Source organism: Miscanthus floridulus, chromosome 8 (genome assembly GCF_019320115.1).
Source record: "Miscanthus floridulus cultivar M001 chromosome 8, ASM1932011v1, whole genome shotgun sequence".
NCBI classification, from domain to species: Eukaryota; Viridiplantae; Streptophyta; class Magnoliopsida; order Poales; family Poaceae; genus Miscanthus; species Miscanthus floridulus.
The window spans coordinates 172,150,160-172,169,226 of NC_089587.1; the positions used below are offsets into that span (position 1 = coordinate 172,150,160).

At 43.1% G+C, this 19,067-nt stretch overlaps 1 protein-coding gene across 5 annotated transcripts; it reads right to left on the reverse strand.

The window, feature by feature from the left end:
• Positions 1-3,529: 3,529 nt before the first annotated feature.
• LOC136474015 (suppressor protein SRP40-like) lies at positions 3,530-8,998 on the reverse strand. 5 transcript variants are annotated; one of them, XM_066471635.1, is made up of 5 exons: positions 8,830-8,998; positions 5,660-6,065; positions 5,424-5,563; positions 4,435-5,219; positions 3,530-4,206 (listed from the first exon to the last, which is right to left on the reverse strand). In XM_066471635.1, exons 2-5 carry the CDS (start codon positions 5,985-5,987, stop codon positions 4,098-4,100), a joined length of 1,362 nt encoding a protein of 453 aa, XP_066327732.1. In that variant the 5' UTR covers positions 5,988-6,065; positions 8,830-8,998; the 3' UTR covers positions 3,530-4,097. The 5 variants fall into 5 exon arrangements, with proteins under 5 accessions (XP_066327732.1, XP_066327728.1, XP_066327729.1 ...); XM_066471631.1 differs by lacking the exon at positions 8,830-8,998 and adding an exon at positions 8,256-8,778 and having other exon boundaries at positions 3,531-4,206; positions 5,424-6,065; XM_066471632.1 differs by lacking the exon at positions 8,830-8,998 and adding an exon at positions 7,505-8,217 and having other exon boundaries at positions 3,531-4,206; positions 5,424-6,065.
• Between the last annotated feature and the right edge of the window lie 10,069 nt (positions 8,999-19,067).

Genomic DNA, 19,067 nt, shown 5'->3' on the forward strand with positions numbered 1-19,067 from the left:
TGATGACACAATGATTTTTTACCAAGGTTTATTTGCTTGCCGGCAAGCTAGTCCTCGTTGTGACGATTCACTCACTCAGAGGTTCACACGCTAATTGGCATCACACGACAAACCCTCAATAGGGTGCCACACAACCAACATAAGATGAGGATCACACAATCCACAAGCAATTTACTAGAGTACCTTTTGGCTCTTTGCTGGGGAAAGGTCAAGAACCCCTCATAATCACCACGATCGGAGCCAGAGACAATCACCAACCTTCGCTCGACGATCTTTGCTGCTCCAAGCCATCTAGGTAGCGACAACCACTAAGAGTAACAAGCGAATCGCACAGCGAAACACAAACACCAAGTGCCTCTAGAGGCAAACACTCAAGCAATGCACTTGGATTCACTCCCAATCTCACAAAGATGTTGAATCAATGATGGAGATGACTGGGAGGGCTTTGGCTAAGCTCACAAGGTTGCTATATCAATGTAAATGGCCAAGAGAGTGAGCTTGAGTCGGCCATGTGGCTTAAATAGAAGCCCCCATGAAATAGAGCCGTTATACACCTTCACTGGGCACTGCTCGGGGTGACCGGATGCTCTGGTTAGATCGACCGAACATAGGACCCCAGCGTCCGGTCGCCCGATGCTTACCATGTGTCATCGGCTTCAAATTCTGTTCATCAGATCTTAATGGTCAAGTGTTGATTGGACGTGCTACTCATAGTGACCGGACGCTCTAGCACCAGCATCCGGTCGTTTCCTGTAAGGTTTCAACTTGGACTGGACATGTCAGTTGGATCACGACTGGATGCAGGACCTCAACGTCCGGTCGTTTCTAGTAAGGTACCAGAAACAAAAAATCACGACCGGACTCACCCAGCGTCCGGTCACTCAACGTCACTTCTGCACGAGCCACACAGGTGTGACCAGAGGCACCCAGCCAGCGTCTGGTCGAAGACCGACGCTGCACGTCCTCAGCTGCCACTGACCGGACACGTCGGTACAACCGAGACCAGTGTCCGGTCACTGCGTGACCATCGTGATTAACTTCTTTTCAACTCTATCTTCTTCACCGTTGCTCAAATGTGCCAACCACCAAGTATATCACCTTGTGCACATGTGTTAGCATATTTTCACAAACATTTTCAAGGGTGTTAGCATTCCACTAGATCATAAAATGCATATGTAATGAGTTAGAGCATCTAGTGGCACTTTGATAACTGTATTTCGATACGAGTTTGACTTCTCTTAATAGTACGGCTATCAATTCTAAATGTAATCACACTCACTAAGTGTCTTGATCACCAAAACAAAATGGCTCCTATTATTTATACCTTTGCCTTGAGCCTTTTGTTTTTCTCTTTCTTATTTTCTAGTCCAAGCACTTGTTCATCACCATGGCATCATCATCGTCATGTCATAATCTTCATTTGCTTCACCACTTGGAGTGTGCTACCTATCTTATGATCACTTGATAAACTAGGTTAGTACTTAGGGTTTCATCAATTCACCAAAACCAAACTAGAGCTTTCAAACGTGCACCACAACTTTGACTCCCTCCGTCTCTTATTCTCATCCAAACACCGCTCGCTCACTCGCTCGGCCTTCTCCCACCGCGTCCTAACTTTGCGCAGTTCGCTCACTCCTCACTCTCGCACCGTCACGTGCCCTACCTGTGATGCTCGCTCCTTTCCCCATCAATCGTGCGCCCCACCCGCACTTCGCTCCTCGCTTTGGCTATGTGTCGCGCTGCCCGCTCCCTCTCGTAGCACGCATCGCCCGCCATGTTGAGCCAGAGCCGGTGCTAGTGGCACTAGCTGGTGGTGGTGCTCGTGCGCGCCACTGGTGCTAGGTGTTGGTGGTGCTCGTGCGCCGCCGGCTGGAATCGACCGACCTAGGCTTCCTCTCCCCTATGTTGCAGAAGTATGTTTTAGGTATTTCAGTAGTTTCAAAGGTATGTTGCAGTTGTTTTTTATGGATATTATAAAAGTAGATCGGGGATGTTGCACATGTTGTATATGTTGAAAGTGTTTCAAAGGCATGTTGCAAGTATTTGTTCAAAATATTTCATCTGTTCCAGACGTATGATTCAAGCGTTTTGATCTGGATGTTTGTATATGTTTCACACATATGTTGCAACAACATGTTTCATATGTTTGATCTATTTTAGATGTATGTTGCAAGTGTTCTATCTGGATGTTGCATATGTTACAATGACTATATTGCAAGTGTATGTTCCAAATGTTTTATCTATTTTAGTTGTATGTTGTAATTATTTCATCTGAGTGTTACAAAAGTAAATCTCTCTTCCTCACTAGCTCTCTCTTCCTTGCTAGTGAAACAGATGAAACAATTGCAACATATGACTGAAAACAGATGAAACATTTAGGACATACACTTGCAACATATGCAACATCAAGATAGAACACTTGCAACATACGTCTGAAACAGATGAAACATATGCAACATGTTGCAACATATGTGTGAAACATGTGCAAACATCCGGATCAAAATGCTAGAAACACACGTGTGGAACAGATGAAATATTTTAAACAAACGCTTGCAACATACCTCTGAAACAATTACAACATATGCAACATGTGCAACATCACCGATCTACTTTTACAACATCTATAAAAAACAACTGCAACATACCTTTGAAATGACCAAAACACTTGAAACATATATTTGCAACATAGCGGAGGGGAAGCCTAGGCCGGTCGATTCTAGCAGTCAGGGTCGGAGCCGACGGTGCACGAGCACCACCAGCACCTAGCACCAGCGACGCGCGCGAGCACCACCACCAGCCAGTGCCACCAGCACCGGCCTTGGCTCAGCCTGGCGGGCGATGCATGCTACGAGAGGGAGCGGTCGGCGTGGCGCACGGCCAAAGTGAGGAGCGCGGTGCAGGTAGTGCGCGCAACGGGCGGGGGAGAGGAGCGAGGAGCGAGCGAGCGGCGCAGGGTCAGGGCACGGTGGGAGAAGGCCAGGCGGAGTGAGCGAGCGGTGTCCGGATGAGAATAAGAGACGGAGAGAGTACAAGTTGTGGCACATGTTACGCCACGCGTCCGTCTGGAGAGAGTCGCTGACGTCGGACGTTCTATTTGTAGCATTATCGATTTATTTTAGCCAACGCTACATCTAGACCATCCAACAGCAGAGAGGCCGTGCAAGTGCCATGCATTGCAAACGGTACAAGTGAAGGCTCGCATCGCGTGCTCCTGTTCCGTACTCCAAATCTCTAGGGTTCTATGGTTGGTTCGTGACAATATCCATTTCTGTCAGACGAAATCCCAAGCATGTATGGTACGCAGCGTACGTCTCGACGGCAATGGGACAGTGGCAGTGCGTATGGGAGGGCTCGTACACTGACCGTACATACACGGGGGGCAGTTTGCCGTGGGCCGGACGGACGGCTGGGATCAACTTGGGGTCGGGGAGGCGATCAATCAACCATCCGGTAGCAAAAAAATATTCAAGACACAGGCTATGCAAAGCTACGTCGATGGATGATGGATTCTGAAGGGCATGCAAGCTCTTGATTTTTTTATAAAAAAAGAAGGGCATGCAAGCACCAACTCGACCAGTGGAACGAATTGTCACAGCATTTAATTTAATTTTATCCACCAAAGGATGTACAAAAACTAATAATCACCTCGATCTACCAAGCGTGATCACTACTAGTACTACCTTAATTAATAATAATTAATGAATGAAAAACGTGGCAAGCATATTCTAGGAGGAGGGGGGAAAAAGCACCGTCACTACTCTATAGCTATATATACCTTCTCACTCAAGGCACTACGAAATCCGGCAAGCTATGGCCGTCAACCTCCTGCTCCTGCTCCTGCTCCTGAACCAATAAAAGGAGCAGGATACGGTGTATGTGCCTTGCAAACGAGAAAGCGCCAACGGGGATGTTTGGATGACTGGTATTTCGTTGGAATGTTCAGTCTCTAGCTAGCTCTCAAACGTTCCAAGGAAATACCATCGTCGGTCCAAATAGGCCCCGAAGACGTTTTCCTTCTGCATATAGCAAGCAACCTTGGAAGGAGATTGCTGGATTTCGGACGAAAACAAGATGCGAGGGACGGCAGCCATGGTCGATCAGAATTTACAGCAGATAATTCCTTTCCTCCAGACACGATGCCGTCTGCTGCGCCTCCGTTCTGCCTTTGCCATCCTTACGGGGCTGCTGATCCGCTCCCTCTGCAGCCTGTGCATTGACAAATTAAACAGTTTGATGAAAATGCCCACTATAAATCATACAATAATTCTGTGGTTCATTTCTTGAAGAATGTTTAAAAGATAAGTGAAGCTCAACTAGTTATAGGTCCACAGCTGATTGTTTCAGAACCAAATGCAGGAGAAGTACAATCTAGCTTATACAGATTGTTTTGATATCTTACTGAGGTGGATAAGTGCTTAGAGTTGTTTGACTTACACTGGAAATGCAAAGGACCGGGTGCTAGTTGTGCTGCTATCTGACCGGAGAGAGATGCTGCCAGAATACGTTATATGACCTGACATCGACACTGGGCCTGACATTATACTTGGACCAGAGAAATTCTGTTCGTAGGTATTCTCATTGCCGATGCGAGCTGTTGACTTCGAACTACCAGGCACGGTTTGTTGGACCACAGATCCATCTTGCGCGAGGGTAGAACTCTTACTGGCTGCATCGTCTGTGCATATGCTGTGCTCCTCATCTATCTGATCATGTTTTTCTTGATTCTTCCCATATGCATCGCTATGCTCAGCACTGTTAGGGGTTGAAGATGTAGCAACTGTGGTTTCATCCGCTGCACCAGCGATTGCCTTGCTAAAAATACTTTCGCTGTGATCATTGCTCTTTTCAGATGATTGAATTTCTGAACTACTTGTGCTAAGAGTATCCGCCCCTTGTTCAGATGTTTTAACTTCATCTAATCCTGTGCCACCCGTGACAATGTGAATAGAGCAGATGGAATCTGTGGAGGCAGCATCTGTGATTCCTGGTATAGAGCACTCAGGTACCGATGTATCCTCCAGTGACCTATGATCAACGAAAGGGTTGTGCCGATCAATTTTTTGTGGCTCTCGCACATCTAATGCTGTAGCTGTATCATGGTCTCCAGGCGTCGTTGCTGGGCAACCACTGGCATTCTCCTTACTTGATATACCACTACTAACATACTCACTGGTGTTGGCCAAAATAGTCTGAACATCAGGATCGCCATCCTTGGAAGTCTTTAAGGACAAAAAAAAGTTCTGATGAAGTATACACATGGAAGAATTTACTGCTAAATTTCGAGTCAAGAGGGAAGAACATGTGGATATATCTACAGCACAATGATAGTGGTAATGAGACAAGCAATTTGAACAATTCTTACGTCATATATAATGGTACCGCTCAAAAAAAACGTCATATATAATAGTAGACTAGTGGTATACCTGTCCAATTGCTTCTTCATGAAGAGGGCACTTATGTCTTTCACTGCTCTCGGAGTTCATTGTGCTTGAATGTCGGGATTCTTCTGCACTTTCAAGGAGAAGTAACTCTTGCAAACTTATCTTCTTCTCACTAGGATTGCCTGCAACGAAACCAGTATCAATCCGATCTTCAAGGTCGTACTCTTTGCGAGAAGAGTGCTGTTTCTCGTTGTCACAATGAGGGGCAAAGTCAACACCTGAAACTACTTCTGGTTTTAGTTCGTGTACAGATATTCTAGAATAATCTTTCTTCCCATATCTTATGTCACCATCTGCATCAATCATTTGGCAACTGAAATTTGGGGATGACCTTCTGTCTAGTGGTTTTTCTTCTGATGTCATCCGATGAAGTAGTGCTCCTTCATCAACACAGACATCCTTGACAAAATTATCACCATAATTATCAGAATCAATATCATCTGCCAATTTTATCTTCACAACATCCTTGTCATAAGAAACATTCTGAAGTACAATATGTCCACTTTTCTGTACTGTATCTTGTGATGAATTTTTGTCTTCTACCATTTTCTGTGTCAAAAACTCAGTATCATTTTACCATCATGTTCTATTATCTAGTTTCACAAAGCATCAAATGGTGTTGTCCTGCACACAAGTTCATGAGAGGTATTGTCAGCATGGAACTCTTGAATCATCTTTGCACAAATACAACACTAAGACTTTCAGAAGGTGAAAAATAGATGTTGTGAACAAATCTTGCATCAGAACGAACATGATTTTTCTTTTGATTTGACATACAATGAATGCCCAACAAATGATAAATTAGTGATTAAGTATATATTGGCAATCCATACAGAACATAGTGTAAATTCGACTAAACTAAGATATTTCGCAGTTTTGCTTCTATTCAATAAGGTTGGCACATCCCTTTAATCAAGTGCAGGGCATTAAAATTTCTTGTCACTCCAACTACATCGGCCTAAATTCATGATGGCCTTGACGGAGACAGTTCCTTCTATGGTTCGAACAAAGAGACCAGTGACGGTCTTCGTGGAATTAATATCATCATGGGGCCAAGTCAAGGCACAGAATCTCATAATCAGAAACAACAGCCTTCCCACTTGACATGAACAAAGGCGAGCAGCTTTCAGGTTATATAGGTAGCAGAGTCACAGGGTGTTTGGTTGTTTAGTCGCTCCTAAAATTCATATCACATCGAATGTTTAGATATTAATAATGAGCATTAAATATAGATTAATTATAAAACCAATTACATAGATGGAGGCTAATTTGCGAGACGGATTTTTTAAGCCTAATTAATCCGTCATTAGCATATGTTTACTGTAGCACCACGTTGTCAAATCATGGATTAATTAGGCTTAAAAGATTCGTCTCGCAAATTAGTCGCAAGTTGTGCAATTAGTTTCGTAATTAATCTATATTTAATACTCCATGCATGTGTCCAAACATTTGATGTGACAGGAATTTTAGGAGGTACTGCAGAAACCAAACAGACCCTCAATTTGGACAGGACAGGCAACACCACAACAGCAACTGAGATCGATAGCAACCTGAATACCTAATGGCACCTTTTGAGACTAGGATGTGCATATGACCTTCAGAGTCCACAACTTGCTGAAGTAATGGAGATTTCATTAACTTGAGTGTTCAGACAGAGTCACACGTCTAGCATTTCTTATGATCCTTCTGAATATGTAAAAAATGTTAAATCTGAACTTTAATAAAACTAGGTTCTAGGTATTGTATCGTCAACATGAGTTCCTTCCTACTGAGAAACCGTTTACTAGTTATACATATTGTTGATCCAGTGGATCTTTCAACTTACCACTTACAGTTGGCTGATCTAGACATAGAATAGTTTGCCCAACAAAGCTAACTAGATCAAGGAGTATTCTACACTAACTAAACATGGCTAACAATAGCAAATCATTCCTAAACTCCATTAAAGCCCCAGACTGGACGAATGTGTTGCGGTTAGTTTCAGTAGCAACCTCTTTTTTTTTGTATGCAGGCAGAAGCATTGGGAATAGGTAAAAGATGCAGCTGAAACTAGCTTCAGTCACCTAGCTTCATGACGGAGAACTAGAAGCAGCGAAGGGGAGGGAGTACTGATGTTTTCCGAGTTCACCCATGAAAAGAAGTGTTTACTGGTGATGGCAGAAATGTTGCACTTTCTTGTAAACGCAAGTCCTTAACACAGCTGTAAGTTGTCCTACTAAGGCTACGAACCTCACGATCTTTGCATGATCCGGTAGAAACTGACACAGCAACGGAAAGCAGATACACGCCGAGGGGTGTTTGGATCCGGTCCTAAACCGAGGAGGTGTCACGAGAAGTCGTACGAGGATGTTCGGATACTAATAAAAAAATAAATTATAGAATTCGTCGGTACTTTACGAGAAGAATTTATTAAGCCTAATTAATCCGTCATTAGCATATGTTTACGGTAGCATCACATTGTCAAATCATAGACTAATTAAGCTTAAAAGATTTGTATCGCAAATTAGTCGTAAACTATACAATTAATTTTATAATTAGTTTATATTTAATACTTCATGTATATCCAACATCCAATGTATATATCCAACATCCCTGTACACTCCACTCCATCCGAAGAGTCGTACGATCAGGCATACAGGCACATCAAGATTCAGACTCGTATGCCCAAAATATTAAAAAAATATTTCTTTTCCCCTTCCCTGACTGATGGGTCAACACACTAAACAGCCTAGTATATAGGATACAGTACAATCCAGACCTAAAACATCGGCGATTTAGTGATCTTGATAACCTAAAACACATCGACAGGAGTACCTCTTGTCGCAGACGTACATGCACTGCATCCGTACGAAAGCTTACGTAGAAGAACTGCAACAAACGCATCAATCACACACAACTGGCCGGGCGCGGGCGCGGGCGCGGGCGCGGGCGCGGGCGCAGGAAACAGGAATGAGGTGCGCGCCAATTCCAGTTTCCACCAACAAATGCATGCATCAGATGGTGCCTGTCGCTGGCTGGAGCTGGGCAGTGTGTCTCCACAGTAGTAACTACAGGCACAGGAAGCTATGGTACTCGGAGAAATTTCGCGGCAGAAGCTGATCTTATAGCAAATCACAGGGTTTCCTCATGTGAGGAAAAATGAAACCATGACACTCAGATCGGCAGTGGTTTTTCTGTTCTAATCTTGGAGTTGAGAAAGCATGCCAAAAAAACAAAAAGGAGCAGGTCGTGGTGAGTCGACAAGATTAGACGAGGGCACAGAAAGCAACAAAAGCCCTTTCCGAATCATGGACGCCATACAGAGCCTAGCGCGAAACTCCGGCGGAAACTCTGGCGGAAAAGAGGGCCAGGGGAAGAACAGAACAGAGGAGAAGGATCAAGAACTCACCTGCGTCGGGATAAAACCCAACGGAATTCTCTGCTCCTCCGCCGCTTCCGAAGCCGAAAGAGACGGCGCCCCGAGCGGAGCTTGGCAGGAGCTCGGCGAGAATGGGATGAGGAGGGGATCAGCCGATCACAGGCCCAACGACCAGGAGAATTCGGAGTTGGGAAAAGAATTCCAAACCCCGGGGGGTGGCCTCTTAAATAAAAGGCGTGAGAGGCAGAGCTGTGCAATAAATTTCGTATGCACCTCTCTCTCTCTCTCTCTCGCGATTTGTATTTACAATTAGGCCCCTCGAGGTCCATGAAACGCCGAAACGGGGTCCTTGGATTGCTTAAACCACAAGTTGCTAGGACGTTTCACGGTACACAGGTTTGCTGGATTTCAGGTCTGTTGGCGTTCAAGTGTTGAGATTATGCTGAACTTCAGGGGACCTCTTGATATTATGCATTTGCTCAAAACTTGAGCAGTGAAATTCTAACATTTGGGGCTTCTCCATTTTTTTCAACAAATATGTATTCAATTACAGTGTCTAGAATAAATGATTTGCAATGTATACTTCTTGAAAAAGAAACAAGTGTATTGTCTCTTAATTTTCATTTATGTTTATGACTTTATATAGTTTTGGTCAAGAGGCCAATAAAAGATGTGTTTGGTAAAACATTTCAGATTATCAGTAGAATCGTTGTCAAACGTCACAAAGAGAAATATTTCAAGGAGAATCACTTGAAACCAATTCTCATTTTTTACTAGTCTAGAGAAACACCAGAAACTGGTTTCTCCTAATTCTAGTTATGGTTTTAAGAATCCAGTGAGCTAGTCAAATGGTTCCACGAAGTAATTCTGATTCATCAGAAAACGTTTCTAAAGGAAATCTGGATCCAAAATATTTCTACGAGAATCTAGCACCCTGCAAACACTGACAGAGCCTAGTGCAGGCCATACTAGGCTTCGACCCCCTTGCTATGAAAGATTAATGAATGTTTATATACTTATATTTGCAAAGTATAAATGCTCGTCTAGAGAGCTACATATTGGACAATTTGGCCCCTTGACCGCGAGTCAGGCTTTGCCACTGCCTGCCAAGCGTGCCCTAGTTATATAACATTCCAAAGGTAATTCAGATACTATCTTTTTCAAAATAGTCATGTACTATTTTTTTTCTAAAATACACTTTCATGATGTCATAGCAATTTTAATACATATCACAAATATATGCAATAGGGGGTGTTCCAAAGTTATACTTTGGAGAACATCGCCAAACAAAGCGTAGAAGAAATGGCCGAGAACAAAATATACTTAGGATCAGTTACATCCAAATAGAAGAGATAATAGGTGGGCTGATTTTTAGCTAAGTCTTCAACTCGTTATTAGCTAGTTGGCTAGTCAACCATAGCTAATTTAAACTAATTTTTAACCTCAACTGATAACTAATTATATGTGTCAAACAGATCCATCTACTAGCCAAAGAATACATACATACATACATACATACATACATACATACATACATATATATATATATATATATATATATATATATATATGTATATATGTATATATATATAGGGAGAGGCTATTCAGCAGCCGGCTACAAAATAAGTTATTCTGTAGCCACCTCTATTTACCATAATTTTATATACTAATTTACCATAATGTCAATACATATTTACGATAGTTGGGTTACTATAACACATGTGAATATTTACCATAACGTTATAGTAAACCACTTAGTAAGGAGTTACTGTAAATCTCGTAAATTAACATAGTAATTATCGTAACTCAAAGTGGCTACAGAATAAGTTATTCTGCAGCCAGCTATAGGATAGTAGTTCTATATATATATATATATATATATATATATATATATATATATATATATATATATATATATATATATATATATATGCACTCATTTGGCAGTATAGCTAGAGGCCAGCACTTCACACCCTGTGGAACTACTCCTATATAACCAGGGTAGTATTCGAGGGCTCTATATTGGTAAAAGTAGTAACTGTACAGAACGTTGAAGGTATGATAAAATGGTCCTTACATTTCCAATCAATGAACCGATTTGAGTAAATGAAAAATGGTAGCACTAGCAGAAGAATCTGTACCAAAAGCTTAGAGGCAATAACGTCATATGAAGAGGGTGCAGTCGCGAAATGATACAAGAGAAGTCAAAGGAAAGAAGGCATTAAATATGGGGGGGCAATAGCAAAAACCAAACCGCTGGAGACGACAGCTCTGCCGCATTTAAGTACTCTAAATTCCAAACCACCTCCACGGACCCAATATTTATTACGCACACAAGAACCAACGAAGCATTTCTGGAAGAAAAACTACTGTATAAAACAAAGATATTGTAGAAACCGAAGAAAAAGGTTTTCTCACAATAGTTTCGAGAAAAAGAGGAGATTTTTGGAATGTAAAGTATCGATGAGTTCAAAATTTATCTTTGAACTTCATCCATATATATCTGCTTTTTAAACCTCATCCATGCATACTTTTTAGGCTGTGTTTGATACAGCTTCCGAAAAATACTTCTATTGGTAAAAATAGAATGCTAACTAAATGGGTGCAACCAAAAGCTACTAAAGTAGTTATTTTTGTGTATTATAATTGTTGCAACACTTCAATTAATGTTTAAAATCAAATAATTTAAAAATTATTCAATACATCATTTATATTAATTAAAGATCACAACGAAATGCATAGATTACAGTCATCAATAGCAACGAATGAATATTTGCCTCAATCAATAATAGTGGTGCTAAACATATTCATGGCTAACTCAAATAGTCTTGAAGGGACTGTGATGCCTAAGGGCCACTTTGTAGAGCTTCACTTCCTCATTTTTCGAGGGAGTGATTCCAGTGAGAGAGCAAGGTGGAGAGCAGGTGAGAATCAATTCTGAAGTGATTCCTGAGGCAAATGAATGTGGAGAGCGAGAAGCGATGGAGAGTGGATTTTTTTAGCTCCCAGCTCATAGTGTAAATGGAGAAGTGATTCTCGTCAGCTCTCCGCCAGAGTCCAGTTGTATTTTTAAGTGTTTGGCAAGGCACCGCGGAAGCTGAGAGTGAAGCTAAGGCTCGGAACGGTGCCAAAGGGGCTTTAAGAGGAGGGTAAATTAGGCAAGTTAAAAACTATTTCTAAACTAAGGCCTCTATTTTTCTTCTAGTCAAAACCTATGTAAGAATTAAACCATCTAAATGTGCAACTAAGATTTAGCTAGGTGTGTTACCTTTACCGCAAAAGAGTTATGCAACCTAAGTTACAAACCTATCAACTAAGCTAGAAAGGTAAATCACATAACCTAAGTACACAACGTAAATGCAGAAGCTTAATTGAGATAGAGATGCAAATTCTTGTCGACGACTCTGATATTTTTATTGAGGTATCGAGAAGCGTGCAAGCTTTTCCTAGTTCTTATTGGATCCTCTCGCAAGGATGACCTCGCAAAGGCCAAGCTCCCGTTCGGATAACTCTGTGGATAGCCCTGAGCCTTCTCCACGTGCGAGTGTACATCTGAGATGGCCTCTCTCAGACCGCTTCTGCTGTCTTCACTATCGAGCTTCCGGCCAAAACGCCACGGGCCTCGTTTCTTCCGATACATGGTGATGGCCACACCTCAAATATGTTTGGTATGATCTCGCAAGACTGCAAGTCCCTCCGAATACAACAATGGTGCGTGCAAGCACCGAGTAGTAAGAGGTATGCAAACCTCATTAAACACTAGACCTAAACTGAAAGCAAACGCATTTAGCAGTGGTCTAACTAGTCTAAACACTTCACAAAGAACCTACACTAATCATCATGTGTTTTACTAAGCTCTATTCATGTGGAGAGCACTAGAGTGAAGCCTCAACTCCTTGGCATGTTTTCCAACTCCCACATACCACATATAGCCCTCAAGTTGAAACTAGCCGTTGAAAACTGCAACAGCTTTATGCACAGGCACCGGATGTGTTCAATGAGGCACATCAGACAGGTCCGGTGCCCTTCCCTCAGCTAGCCATTGGACTAGCCGTTGCCGACCGTTGGAGTACTGTGCACAGACCTGTTTTGGTCCAGTGCACACTTGACAAGTCTTCAGGCACAGGAGGATATTACCCGAATTATCCAAACTAATTTCGGATAATCAGAATCGCTATCCAGTTTAGTATCGAGTACCCCAGGTTTGGATAATTTGGGTATAGGTAATTGGTAGCGGGTGTTTTGCCTAGGCCTTAGGTGATGGAGTCAAATATTTCGATGCTTTGGGTTATTTTTTGTTGCCACCATACAACTGTTTCTCAATTTTTTTTACTCTTTGATTGATGGTGAAAACGTGAGCAGACCGTATTGGATTTGGTCATTTTGGAACGAGACTTGCAGACGCCGCGAAAGGTACGCGGAAATTTTATTAAAAAAGGATGAGGGCAGGGGAGTAGTTTGTGTAGGTAACGATAACGCGCAAAATCTAAACGACGTCTCTCTCATCTTTCCCTTTTCTGATTTGATTTGGTTTTTTTTCCTGTTCGGAGCTCACGTTAGTAGGAGCGATAATGATCTGGTGAGGGCATCCATTTGTTTGAACGTGCCTCCTGAGCCTACGGACCAGCTCATGTGCTCCGGTTCACGGTCCATCTAAAACTCTTAAGGCTCGTTCGATAGTTACTTACATGCCTACTTTGGGCGCAACCATCCGAGAACAAAGGGATCCTGGAGCCGCAGCCTGAAGGCACGTTCGACGGCGGCGTTAGCAGCATCACTCGGGCATTGAGCAGCAGCTCCATGAAGAAAGCTCGAGTCGCACAGCATGATGACACCCTTCCCCGCCTCACCTGTGGCGTCTTCTCCAGCCGTGCTGTCTCTCGGTTAGTAGCGCCTAAAGTGTCAACACGACAACGTCTTCTCCTCCCACCATGCTCCTTCCTCTCGTGCCTATGCGGCGGCCCTGAGTGCTCTCCGTCGCCATCTCTACCCCGGGCCCCACTTCCTCCGTGGCATCGTGGCTCCATCCTCCTTCTCCACCGTGACCTAGTGCCGGATCCTGTTGTGTAGTGCTCCGCCCACCCACCCGCCTGCCAGAGTTTGCTGAAGGCGCATATTGTAAATGTATGTTTCAACTGTTTTAAATGTTTCAGAGGTATGTTGCAAGTGTTCATATGGATGTTATAAAAGTAGATCGGGATGTTGCATATGTTGCAATGGCAATACACGTATATTGCAAGACTTTGTCCCAAATGTTTCATCTGTTTTTTCAGACCTATTGTGGGGGGATATACCCTCGGTATCCATAAGACAAGGCATGGCCCACACCATCAGAGGTGACCAAGCCCACAAGATCAAGGCGTGCACCGCAAGGCTACAATAAGACATTATATAATACCAAATATGATACTTTTCTTATAACCCTACCCCTCCAGAGCATATAAGAAGGGGCAGGGGTTCCCTAGTCGATATCTCCATACGGATCCTAGGCCTAGCCTAAGGCATCTAGACACGCAATATCATACGAAGCCAATACAATCCAACAGACCACAGGAGTAGGGTATTACGTCGTGCTGACGACCCGAACCTGTCTAACTCTTATGTTTCAGTTGCCTTCTTGTTCTCGATTACACGCATCTCTGTCGATCAATCTACCTTCATGAGATACCTCTCAGAAGACTGGCGATGATATTTTGTCGACAGTTGGTGCGCCAGGTAGGGGTGTGCGTGTTGTTTCTATGTCGAACAAGATGGTACATTTTGCAGGCTCTTCGTCCCTTCCATAGCCTGGCCAGATCTTTATGGTTCGATCGATCTCCTGGGTCATCAACGCTAACGGAGACGGAGAGCTCATCGAGCTGGTGTAGATCGATTCTACGCCGACCACCCCAGCACCTGCGATAGCAGATCCAATCTTAAAACCACCTCCAAGGTCATCTTCGCCAACAACCCGCCGCCTGCTCCCCCACTATTCGAGAAAGCAGCGCATCCATCGATCAGGTTGGCTAGAAGCTCACCGACCACCTGGGGACAACAACATCGCCTTTCAGGATCACGACAAGGTGGTCATCACGATCTTTGGGGGCCTCACCACATCGAGAACAGAAGAGATCGAAAACTCACCGCCCGCCGAGTGCTCACCGTCAACGCCGACCAGATAACGTCATATGCCACCGACCAGACGTTCTGTCTAAAACTAAGTCACACTTTAATATTCTTCTAAATATTCTCCAATCTTCATATATCGCCATGATATTTCTCTGAGTTATTTTCTCCATGCTTGCTCTCTAAACAATTTTCTTTCATGTATAACGTCTTAAAGATGACATACAGCTAAGCCTAAGGCAAATCCCCAAACAGCCATGTTGATGCTCGGATGTTCCCAGAGACGGCTCTATCTCTGGCTTCTCCCTACACGTGCACGAGCGTCTACCCTCTGCGTTATGAGTGGTCGGCAGTGGCTCTGAAAGTGCATTTGCCGCCTATGTGGGTTTTGGTGTATTGATGACATCCAAATTAGGGACTAATGTGATATAAATGAGATATGTCGCAGCTATTAGTTCCGTGAAAGAATCAAAGAGTTGATAAAGATGAAATGGTATCCCTCAATTCTTGAAGTTGTAAGGGCGAAAGAACTCAAAACGATATCCGAAGGTTTTAATTTTGATTTTGAGTTTAGGATCTGCCGCACTATAAAGAGGGATGCAAATTTAGTTGGTCTGAGGAAGATAGAGTGCTCAAGCATTTAAATAAAATTAAAAAGAAAACACTCTAGCACTTCACGAACACATAGAATAATTTTTTTGTGTCTGTGGACGTCGGAAGTCCCGACGTATGTCGGAACTCCCGACGGTCGGAAGTCCCGTCCTAAGCCGGGAGTCCCGGCACCCTTGCTTCTGACTGGCTGACTGTCTGTGCTTGTCGGAAGTCCCGATGATCGTCGGAAGTCCCGACTGTCAGAAGTCCTGACGTTTGTTGGGAGTTCCGACACTGACTTGACCCAAGCTGGGAGTCCTAGCATCAGTGGTGCTGACTGTTTGTTCAACTGTGCATGTCAGAAGTCCCGACAAACGTCGGGAGTTTCGACCGTCGGAAGTCCCAACGTTTGCCGAGAGTTCCGACACTGACTTGCACCCACGGACTTCTAACCCATTGTGAATAGTGTTTTCTGTTAATGTCGGAAGTTCTGAGATCTGCGTCAAAACTCCCGACGTAGATCTGAACGGTTGGATTTTTACTTGGAGTATAAATACTCTTCTCTTCACTTCTAACCATTACGGGCTCATTTACTGCTGACCCACTTCGTGCTCAACAGCTCCCAAGCAACTAAAGCTCCCCTCTCCTTCCCCCTTAGCTCCAATCTTTGATTCCCTTAGGCTTTTGAGTGAAAGGAGAGTGGATTAAGTGAGAGCATCACTTTGGAAAGCTTGAGCACTTGATTTCTTCGTCAAGCCGGTTGTTTTTGCGTCTATTACTCTTGGGGCTTTGCCCCTAGCCGGCTAGGCGTTGCCCAAGAGCTTCCATCTTGTGGAAGAGCCTTGGGAAGTTCGTATCACCCTTCGATTTCTTAGTGGAAAGCTCAAGTGACCTTTGTGGTCGCTTTGAGAGAGGCAAGGAGGTGAAAAAGACTCCGACCTTGGTGGTCACCTCAACAACGAGGATGTAGGAGCTCCTTTGTGGGGTTGCTGAACCTCGGGATAAATTCTTGTGTCCCGCGTGCTTGTTGTTATTGTGATTGCTTGAAATTACTTGTATGTGTTTGTCTCTTTGTCTCCAAAATCTCCATTTTAGGGTTTGGACTCGATCTACGGTTTGGAGGCATTACGGCGTCAAGGGAGTGACCCAACATCTTCACCAAACCACTAGGAAGTGAGGTTGTAAGATTATTTATCCGCAAATTTAAATTTAGCACTTCTTTTGTAGTTCACGTAGGCATCGGAACTGCTGACGTTTGCGTCAGAACTTCTGACAACATCGGGAGTTCCGACCCAAACATCGGGACTTCCGACAGTGGCTGACAGATTTGAACTTAGCATTTGTAGTAAAATTTTAGATACACCTATTCACCCCCCTCTAGGCATTGTTAGATCCTTTCAATTGGTATCAGAGAAAGGTCTTCTCTTTGTGTTTCACCACGTGAGAAGAAACAATGTCGGAGACCGACAAGATGCAAGTTGTTGCCGTCAAAATGGCCAAGAAAATAGCTAAAGAGTTGATGAGTGCTCAAGCCAAGCTCTTTCAAGATGAAATGAAAAAGATGCAAAATGAGATGAGCAAGTTGAAGGAAGAATTGAGCAAGAAGGTTGATGATGCAATAAGTGGCAAGAATGATATTAGTGACAAGAATGAAGCAAACAAAGATGCCGCTAGTGATATTGGAGCCGGTGAGCATGCTCATGGAAAAGGAACATATTCACACATGAGTTTTGACTATGGACAAATCATGAAAGGTTCAACACTACATACTCCGTCCATCAATATTGGCAAGCCACCTTACTTTGATGGAACAAGATACACCGATTGGTCTTACAAGATGAAGATGCATCTAATAGCCGCAAGACTTTAGGAAGTTGTGGATGTTGGTGTAATGATTCCTACCGATGAAGATAGAGAGATAACTTCAGAAGAAGTGCACAACCTCCATCAAAATGCACAAGCCGTAGCATTGCTTGTGTCAAGACTAGCGCCGGATGAGTTTAGAAAAGTGAATGGAATGGAAAGTGCAAAGCAAATTTGGGATACTTTGAAAGTATCATTTGAAGGAGATAAAAGTGTGAGAAAAGGCAACATAGAGTTACTTCATGGTGAATTGAAAAGATTTGTATTCTTGCAAAATGAAACAACACAATCCATGTTTGATAGGCTCATGGCATTGGTCAACCGCATAAGAGCTCTTGGTAGCAATGAATGGGATGACAACAAAGTTGCTAGAAAGATGTTGAGAACCTATAGAGCCAAGAACAACATACTAGCGTCCGTGATCATGGAAAGGCCCGGTTATGATGAGATGACGCCTCAAGAAGTTCTTTCAAAGATCAAGCATCATGAGTGTCTAGATGAAGATGCAATCAATGCTCACAATCAAAATCCTAATGCAATGGGATTCAACAAGAGTGCCGCCCTTAAAGCAACTCAACAACATGAAGGTCAAGGTTCAAGTCAAGAAAACAAGAAGAAAGTGAAGGATGATTCCTCAAGTGGAGAAGAAGATTCCGATGTGGAGGTTGCATTTGTGATTAGAAATCTTAGAAAGTTTATGAAGAAAAAAAGCAACCGCAAGACCTATGGTGATGGTAAGAGAAGGTTCAAAAAGAGATTTTGCTGTGGATGTGGTCAAATCGGTCACTTCATGGCCGATTGTCCTAATGAGAAAAAGAAGCACAAGCATGACAAGGATGATGACAAGAAGAATAAAGACAAGAAGAGAGGTGAAGCTCATCTTGGGGAAGAATGGGAGTCAAGTGATAGTAACTCAAGTGATGATGAGAAGAAGAAGAAGGGAGCCGCAAACATTGCCATCCACCACTCTTCTTCACCAACCATGATCTTCCCCGACTCAACTTCACCACCAAAACTCTTCTCCAACCTATCGTCACCACTGAGGCTCTTCTCCAACCTCATCGACAACGACTACTACACCCCAACTTGTCTCATGGCAAAAGGGGAGAAGGTACATACTACACCCGTTTCCTCTAGTGATGAGTATGATAGTTGTGATGATAACATAGAAGAAATTGAAGCAACCATGATAAAGAAATTTGGTAAAAAGGCCTTCACTAAAATAAAATTGCTAATGAAGAAATTAGAGAAGAGGGATAGATGCTTAGAGTTGCAAGGAGATATAATTACTCAAGAGAGAGAGAAAAACCTTGCACTTGAAGCATCTGTCACCAAGGAAAAGATGAAGGTTGAGAAGTTAATCGTTGAATTGTCTTTAGCCAATGACTCAATTGGGAAATTGACTAAGGAACATTCCTCGGTTAATGATCAAATAGCTAGTCTTAAGAATGAAAAGAGTATAGCTCAAGAAAGCCTCACAAGCTTGGAAGAAAAATATCAAAATCTTGAGCTAAACTATAGTACTCTTTGGGCTAGCACTTCAACTTCTCTTAAGGCAATCGAAGACTCTAATGTCTCCACTAGTGATGGTTGTAAAAGATGTTATAAAATTGATGTGAATGCATATACAACTAATCTTGTTGAGTTAGAGAAGAAAGACAAGGAGATTCATAGGTTGGAGATGATTTTGAAGAATGGGTGCAAGTGTC